At 39.5% G+C, this 9,585-nt stretch overlaps 1 protein-coding gene across 1 annotated transcript in view; it reads left to right on the forward strand.

Annotated features, from left to right (window-relative positions):
* Nucleotides 1-9,585, forward strand: part of LOC117529142 (DENN domain-containing protein 1A-like) — a 129,963-nt gene that overhangs the window by 25,903 nt on the left and 94,475 nt on the right. The window contains exon 2 of the mRNA XM_034191840.1: nt 3,102-3,166. Coding sequence (XP_034047731.1) covers nt 3,102-3,166 — 65 coding nt within the window. The remainder of the gene's footprint in view (nt 1-3,101; nt 3,167-9,585) is intronic.

A 9,585-nucleotide genomic window follows, 5' to 3' on the forward strand; every position in this document is an offset into this window, starting at 1 on the left:
AGGCTGCCCAAGCCTGGCCACTTTGGCACTGTGATCAGGAAAAACTGATAGTTGTATGTAAAAGTTTGGGCACCCCTGATGATTTCCATGATTTTCCTTTATAAATCATTGGTTGTTTGGCAATTTCAGTTAAATATATCATATAGCAGACAAACACAAAAACTCCAGCTTTTGTGACTTCTTGATTATTCTCTACAAGAGTCAAGACAGAAGTCAGACCACCAGAGCAAGAATTTTAGCTGAGGAAGCTTCTGCGATTTGAAGCGAAACGTCCTTGCGTCAAGCAACCCAGTCCAGTTGAAGATTCAAGCTTCTCTACTATGGAAACCACCTGGAGCCTACACAGAGACAAACACAGTGATATTTGAGAAGTGAAATTAAGTTTATACGTAGTATCTACAGAAAGTGTGCAATAATTGCTTAAACAAAATTAGGCAGGTGCATAAATTTGGGCATCCCAACAGAAAAAATACATCAATATTTATCAGATCCTCCTCTTGCACAAATAACAGCCTCTAAACGCTTCCTATAGCTTCCAGTGAGAGTCTAGGTTCTGGTTAAAGGTATTTTGGACCATTCTTCTTTATAAAATATCTCAGGTTTGTTGGTTATCGAGAATGGACAGCCTGCTTAAAATCACAGCAAGGATTTTCAATAATATTCAGGTCTGGGGTCTGAGGTGGCCATTCCAGAACATTGTACTTGTTCCTCTACATGAATGTCTTAGTAGAGTTTGAGCAGTGTTTAGGGTCGTTGTCTTGTTGAAAGATCCAGCCCCGGTGCAACTTCAACTTTGTCACTGATTCTTGAACATTGTTGTCAAGAATCTGCTGATACTGACTGGGAATCTTGTTAAAGTTGAGGGTTGCATGGATTCCTTTACCAAGTTAACAATGCCCTTTAATTGTTGGAAATGGTGTTATTACATAGTTCAACAGCATTACTTACAAAGCTGTCAAAGCACGGTTTAGTCCATGGACCAAGCAGGTTTTTGGTATTATTTACATGTAAGGGGACTAAACAACACTTGCAGTCCAGTATGATGTATGATGGCCATCCCAGGGTGGTAGATAGAGCCAGGTAGGGATCTGGCTGCTAATCAACTGTACGAGTAAATCAACACATAATCAACACATCTAATCAACACATCTCCTTCGTATATGAAGGAGATGTGTTGCACTACGTGAAGCAAGTGGTGGTCACACCAGATACTGACTGGTTTTCTGACACCCCCCATCCCCAATAAAGCAAGACTGCACATTTCAGAGTGGTGTTATATTGTGGCCAGCCTAAGGCACACCTGTGCAATAATCATGTTGTCTAATCGGCATCTTGATCTGCCTCACCTTTGAGGTGGGCTGGATTATCTCGGCAAAGGAGAAGTGCTCACTAACACATATTTAGACAGATTTGTGAACAATATTAACAATATTTGAGTGAAATAGGCCTTTTGTGTATCAAGAAAATGTTTTAGAGCTTTGAGTTCAGCTCATGAAAAATGGGAGCAAAAACAAAAGTGTTGCATTTATATTTTTGTTCAGTATGTGTGAATTCATTCACAATCAAGTAGCGCCCATACCGAGATTTATCTAAGAGTGGAATCCCTCCCCCACCCCTCACGATTACTGGTATGACCAAATACTCAGTCACTGGATATATTGAGAACATTTTGATAATATTTTGTTTTGAGACATTTAAATTGCAGTCAGTTTTTTATTCATTTATGATGCATGTCTGCAGTATGACGGACCTTTACGTTTGTTTTCCTCTCTCTGATTTATACTAGAACCCGACCAATATGAATTTTTTGAGGCAGATGCCGATAACAATATTTGGATGAAAAAATGCCGATAATCGATAAATCGGCTGATTTGCCAATAGCCGATAAATCAGCCGATATTATTATTATTTTTTTAAAAGAATAAAATGTTCTTTTTTTGGGCCCTTAACAGAAAAGGTATGAGCTCAAAGCTGGAGCTTTGTCCTCATATTGATTAACTTTATAACAGAGAAGAATTTTCAAGTTCAAAAAATGCAAAAATGCAATTGGAGCAGTTAGGGGGCTATTCAAACGGGCCAACTAGTAAGATATCACTCCTGAAAATGATCTTTGCCATATCACGTGAGGTAAATCTGCCCCACGATTGGATTTTGGAAAACCATGTGACGGAGAACCAATTCCAATTGGACACTAACATTGCGCACGTCATCACATCTTGTATGAGGAGTACCAAGATGGCCGACGGTGGATCGAAAGTCTGCGGAGTTAACTTTTCAGCAAAAGAAAGAGTTTCTATCTCATATCATTAAAAAGTTATTTACACTTTAGTAAAGCGGTGTCGTATACGACGGCGTCGGCCCCAGAGGGTTAATGGCGAACGGCAGTAATTCCCAGAACCCTTTCAGATGACCAGTGAATCTGAATGTTTCAACCTCTTAGCAGTAAACGAAAGTTTTTCATGCTAGAAATAAGGTCTACACAACGTGGGCTTAATAAAAAGTGTCCGACGCAATGAAGCGCATTTGACACATTACTACATAAACTGAGTTAATCAAACTGAGTTGAACTGAAACGGGAGAAATGTGGGCTGAATGTAATCGCAAAGTTATTACAAACTACATCCTTATAAACTCACTTGTATGCTTTTGTCAGCCGATCAGTGCAGTGTGACGGTGAACTACGGGGGCCGGTGATGAACACATTTAAGCAGGGGTGTAAGCAGCTCTCAGTTGAATGGAGTCAGAGCTCCATCTACTGGACAAACAGTGCAAGGACATTTTACAATGCTGACACAAACATTATTTCAGTAACTGTTCTGTTTATGAGAAATTATTGGCGTTCTATCGGCAAAATTTCGGCCGATAGTGAGTACTTATAGTGAGTGAGTACTTATAGATAGTGAGTCGGCCGATATATTGGTCGGGCTCTAATTATACTGTGTAAAGTCGCTGTAAATATGAGCCGCGCTGTAGTAAAGTGACATGGCTCCTCTGGGGCAGTGAGGTGCTTCAGTGTTTGATTGTTTTTGTTTTTTAGCATTTGAAGAAACTTGAATATGAACTCAAGATGTGGGTTGTAACATGTACCTGTTCTGTTCCAGGGAGAATCCGGAGTCAACTTTTGAGGTCTATCTGGAGGTATTGCATTCAGGCGCACAAGGCACCGGTAAGTCTCAGGCTTGAATCCCAGCCAGTGCTGGAGTGTCGTGCAGCTTTTGGTTCATGGTGCTAAAAGAAATGTGTGTAAGATGGACAATTCCCCAAATCTTCTCTGCACATATGACAGATCAAGTATTTGTTAGCTTGAATATGATTAGCATGATTATTAGTGTTTATAACTATTATTATGAGCACAAATAATGTGAAAGTACTGGAGTTCGTTTGTCCTGTTGTCTCGCGTGTTGACACTTTGTCCCGCGTCTCGAGGCCTTACAGGTCAAGTGCTCTCTTCATGTGGCACAGTTCAGATACAGATCTTTGTGAACTGATGTGAAAGCTTTGCTCTTCACAAATTGCTTGAGTTGATGACGAAGGTCTTGGGTTGCGTGATCATTTGAAAGTCTCCATCACGTTGTGCACGTGGGTGGTTGGTACATTGCGGAGACTCACAGTGGTTCATAGTTCAATAAAGCGTGCACATTTATCCTGCCAAGTGATTAGGGCAAAAACCTGTTTTAGTTCTTCACAACTAACCAACAGGAGACACCGGAGACGCTGAATTTATTTGAATAAAGGGTCCTGGTAATGCGTGTGTGTGTGTGTAACGAGCACCTTTTCCCTCACTGCGCTGTTCTCCGCTGAAAAGAGACAACTTGTCTTGTTTTCAGTGAATGAAAATGACGCACACAGAGCATCTTATTATAACATTGAGGGACGTCTTTAAAAACACTATTTATTCACAAGCAATTCCCACAATAAGGAATTAAAATATTTCCTAACAATGTCTTCTGTTGGTAACAGTTTTCCGCGGGTTGTGATGATGAATCCGGCTGAGTTTGCTCAGTTTGCTGCTTTGAAGCATTCTCGCCTTCTGCTTCTACACTGATTTTCCGGGTAATTATTTAATTTTTCCACCTTGTTACAGGTTTCAGGACTTTAATCCAGTCAGCGGGCAGGTTGTGTGTGTGAACATGTGAAAAACAGCTGTGCTTTTCACTCTCTTTATCAAAACTCTGATCAGATCGGACTAAAGGCATTTTTTTAATAGTTAAATTTGGATTTACATAAAGTGTGCATCATTTTGCTTCGTCTGTGAGGTGGAGAGCAGCTGGTGGACCAGCACACAGTGACCTGTTTTTAAAAATACACAAACACACAGCTTCACTTATATGTCTACATGCTAGTTCCTTATATCCTGCTTCTGCATTTGTTTGTGGAACTTCCACAAAACACTTCCACAGTGAAAGCGTTACAGCCCTGGCATATGGGTCATTCCATATGAAATCATCAGATTTTCCAAAATCTTCCCGGGTCACTGACTCGGATTCACACTTTTTTTTTTTAATAAGTACCCACATGCAAAATATTTCTGCTTAATTCCAAGTAGTTTTTTAATCCTATTTTACACTCACCAATGCATTTTGATCTTTTTTTTTTTCATTTTTAAAAGGCATTATCTCAGCTAAAAATGCAGATGTAAAGCTGAAATTTGGAATACACCTTATTTGGGCACCCCAGATACTGTAGTAAATTTCAAAAATGGGATACAGAACTAATCTTTCATTCTGTAGCATCACAAAAATGGCAGTTTGTCCAGAATACACATATCTGGGGTACTAGTTATACGAGGTGTGTAAAACATTGTGGTCATAACCTGAAGGGTTTTTGAATTATTGACTCTTGAAAATCGAACATGATCGTAGAATGTCAAAAATAGGCCTCCAGCCTCTTTATGCTTTGACCCTGCGGGCAAGTGCTCAGCCACGTCTTTTTTTTTTTTTTGTGACAGCATATTGATATACTAACTTTTTGTCTTTTTTTTTTTTTTTAATCTAGCTCAAATGCCTTCATAGTGGGGGAAAAAATGTGGAAAGTAAGGTACCGTAACATGGCGCGAACCAATTTTGAACCTGTATTTGGATATTCAGAAGGCAATATATCAGCTCTGAATGGAAGCATAAAGCTCAAATTTGGTATTTACAATATTTGGCATCCCAAAATAATGGATCAACTTTGAAAGACAGATTACTGAGCTTGTTTTTTTTCTTTCATGGCCTCATAAAATTAGCAATTCAGTCATCAGCACAATTTTGTTACAATGTTTTAAAGAGCTGTACTCCGAGAGTAAATTGAGAGATAATTTTGATATTTCAGAATTTACTTTCTCTAAGTAAAATATTGATGGCAATGACACTTTGAGAGTTCCATCTGTCGGTAAACGCCACGGAAGAAGTAGTCACCATCACAAAGTGATTTGTGGCTATTTGAAATAAGACAAGGAACAGTGAAATTTTCATAGATGAGAAGAAAACGGAGCAGAGAACATGATAATGGATGCAGGACAAAGTGGTGTGTACTGTTGGAAGATGAGAGCTTTTTTACGTGGAGGAGGGAAGAGGTTAGAAGGACCGATCATACTGGATCAGCAGTGTTGATCTGCAAGGCCCAACACCTGGACTAACAAACCAGAAGTCACTCATCTCTTGGTTATATAGAAAAGCACATATTGAGGAAGATCCAAGTTTAGATTATTATGACATGTAGTATTGTCAGTAGTGAGGATGCAGTTTTAAACATGTAGAAACTTGTGCTGCAGCAGAAACGGGTTTGCAGCCCGAAATCTGTACAGTTGTGTTTGAAGTGTGCATTAGTCACCGCTAAGTCCAGCTGTGTCCTGAAGCTTTGTTAGTGCTTAAACAGGTTCAGCTCGCCACGACGTAACATTATCGTAAACGCAATCCAAAAGAAAACGTTACAAAGTGTTGTTAAATATAATGAGAATAAATGGTGTCTCTTGTAATAGGTGTTTGGTGTGCAACTCGCTAAATTCTTCATTATTTAGGAGGGTCATACTAAGTACTTCTTCTTAGCCGCTTTATGTGTTGCCACAACAGCACATTGTCATACAAATTGTAATATAACAGTCATTATTGACTAGATATAAATGGAGAACAACAACTATCACTTAGTTTCATCAACTGTTGTAGATTGTTCCTTGTTTTCTTTGTACCCTAGTTGCTCCCGGTGTGTAGTGAGTGCCTTGTATGGCAGCACCCTCACATCGGGGTGAACGTGAGGCATTATTTGTAAAGCGCTTTGAGCGTCTGATGCAGATGGGAAAAGTGCTATATAAATGCAGTCCATTTACCATTTGTTTTAACTGTATCATTTGTCTTTGTAAGATTAGTGTGTGTGTGTGTGTGGATATGGATATATAACACACACACCATATTTTCCAGAGTATAAGTCGGACCCATTTAAAAAAAAAAAAAAAAAAAAAAGGCCTCCTGAAGATGGTGCATCGAAGTATAAGCAGAGGTGTCAAGTAACGAAGTACAAATACTTCGTTACTGTACTTAAATACACTTTTTAGGTATCTATACTTTACTCCATTACTTATTTTTCTGCCTACTTCTGACTTCTACTCATTACATTTTCACACAAGTATCTGTACTTTCTATTCCTTACATTTTTAAAACAAACAGCCTCGTTACTTTTGGCTTCAGTTTAATGTTTATATATATATATATATATATATATATATATATATATATATATATATATTTCACGTCGTGCGCCTGTAATCAACTTTTCTGCAGCGCGGCTTTGCTTTGAACCGTGAACCAAGCAGTGGTTCGCAGATTGAAGCAATGCTTCGACCATTGCTTCGTTTATTCTTTCTTTCTTTCGCTTAATTTCCCCCCGCTAAAACCCTAAAGAGTTTACTTCTGTGAGTATTATTTACCTTTTCTATGTTAAATCGATCTGTTATGGTCTTCTGAAACAGTTGATAGATGTATTTTATAACTTAAAAACGGGAGCAACGCTAACGCGTTAGCATGTCTATGGCATTTTCAATATTAAAAGTTAGCATTTAGCAATTGCAGCTCTCATCACGTTCGGGTGCATTTGTTTTCAAATTGTAATATTTCTTAAATTTATTTTTGTTTATATATTAATAATCTAATTATTATTATATACAATTCTAGAGAAAGAGGCAAAAAGAACCTCTGAATAGAAACACAACAGAAAATATAAAAGCAGCTAACAATGAACATACATAAATTGTTGTGAAAGTGTAGTGACACGGACCCACAACAGGGGGCGCAAATGAGCGGTCAATAGATGAGCCAAAAAGTAACAATTTAATGTTGTGAAGGTGCACAACGAATACACAGACAATCTCAGAATATGATTACAGTCAATCCACAAAGGTGACGTGTGGGCAGGCTCAAGGATAGAAGACATCTGTCCTGAGAAGAGCCGGAACCACACGATTTCTGCCGCCACCGAACCTGGTGAATACTGGAGCCGCCAAGTCCCGAATTCCCAGGTGATCACCGTCCCCGACTGTCGGATCTGGTACTGCTGGCGAAGAACAAAGACAGTCAAGTGTGGGTGTGTGTACACCCCGTAACAACAACGGTGGGAATGCCACCTCCACCTCTAACACACACTCGTGCAGCGTCTGTTTAACCACTTATCTGACAGACGTAGGACGAAACAGTCGCGACCCACGCCGGTCCTCTGGTTGACAGCTGCAAAACAATACCTCCTGAAATCACAGAATACTGGCAGAGAAGATTACCTCCAAAGAAGTACGATATCTCGGCGATGAGGTGGAGATGACGTCTGGGTTTTATGGAGTGAGATGATGAAGAATGAGTGACAGCTGTCAGGAATTAATGAGTGACAGCTGTCACTCCCGGCTGTGTCCGTGGCGGCAGCGCCCTCTCGTGCCTGAAGCCCGCACTTCAGGCAGGGCGCCCTCTGGTGGTGGGCCAGCAGTACCTCCCCTTCTGGCGGCCCACCCAACATAAATAAATACATACGTACATAAATGTTTCCTGTGAACACCTAGTGACTCTTACTCCTCCATTTCATCCCTGTCTTATTTAAGTTTAATGACCGTTTGTTTCAGTCAAACCATATTTTCAGTTTGTTAATTTCTTCAGTGATTTCCTCCAGAACTATCTGCCAAACTAGAAAACTGCTGCATCCTAGTAAGAGCAGAATACTACTGGAATTAATTTGAATAAGGAAAGTTGTGTTTTTTTGTTTTTTTTTTCCTTCACTAAATGGATGCTGCACTCACTGCAGTTTATTGTCTGGAATAGTCCCAGATTGCATTTCAGAGCTTCTAGAATTGAAACATTTTCGTGCAGGTGGTGTTGGGGGGTAATTTGGGGTTTTGGGTCTTGGGCCACATGTAGAACGAATCAGTTTTTAAATTAAGCTTTCAATTCATATAGTGGCATCTACCTTTTTTTTTTTTTTTTTTTTTAAAGGTTACTTTATACTTTTAAACTTTAAGTAGGTTTTGGAGCACATACTTTTTCACTTTTACTTGAGTAAAGAGGTCAAGTTGATACTTCAACTTTTACCAGAGTGTTTTTAAACTGCAGTATCTATACTTCTACTTAAGTAACAAATGTGTGTACTTTTGACACCACTGAGTATAAGTTACACTTTTTTCAGTCTTATCAGCTCATTAATTTGGGATTTTGTGCATTGCTGTAGTGTACTTCTTATTATTGGCATTTATTCTTTCATTATCTATGTTATAATAGCAAAGTTCCACAGGGGTCTGTATTAGGCCCCTTGCTTTTCTCACTTTATATAGCGCCCCTTGGGCATATTCTGCAGCATTACGGGATTGCCTTTCATTGCTATGCTGATGATACTCAGTTGTACCTGCCAGTAACTGCTGGTAATCTTGCCCATATAAAAGCCTTGGAAGATTGCCTTATATCTGTGAGAAGTTGGTTGTCTAGTAATTTCCTACTCTTGAATTCTGATAAGACTGAAATGATGGTTCTTGGTCCAGCCAGACATCGGCATCATTTTGACCAGTTGGCGCTTAATTTTGGTTCGTGTGTTGTGCATTATATGGACAAATTGAGGAATCTTGGAGTACTTTTTGATCCTACATTGTCTTTTGGCCCCCACGTTAGAGACATTACGAGGACTGCCTTCTTTCATCTGCGAAATGTGGCGAGGATTCGTCCCATCCTGTCTATGGCTGATGCTGAGACTTTGATACATGCGTTTATTTCTTCCAGACTGGATTATTGTAATGCTTTATTTTCTGGCCTGCCGCAGTTTAGCATTCGAGGACTTCAGTTGGTACAGAATGCTGCTGCCAGACTTTTGACACAAAGTAGAAGGTTTGACCACATTACTCCCATTCTGGCATCCCTTCATTGGCTACCGGTTTCTGCCAGATCGGATTTTAAAGTTTTATTGTTGGGTTATAAAATTGTTCATGGACTGGCTCCTTCCTGCCTGGCGGACTTGGTTATGCCCTACGTACCTGTGTGTTCCGAGGATGAACAAGAAGTCTGTGGGGTATAGAGCCTTCTTCTCCTCCTGTATGTATGTATGTATGTATGTATGTATGTATGTATGTATGTATATATGTATGTA

Source organism: Thalassophryne amazonica, chromosome 17, assembly GCF_902500255.1.
Source record: "Thalassophryne amazonica chromosome 17, fThaAma1.1, whole genome shotgun sequence".
NCBI classification, from domain to species: Eukaryota; Metazoa; Chordata; class Actinopteri; order Batrachoidiformes; family Batrachoididae; genus Thalassophryne; species Thalassophryne amazonica.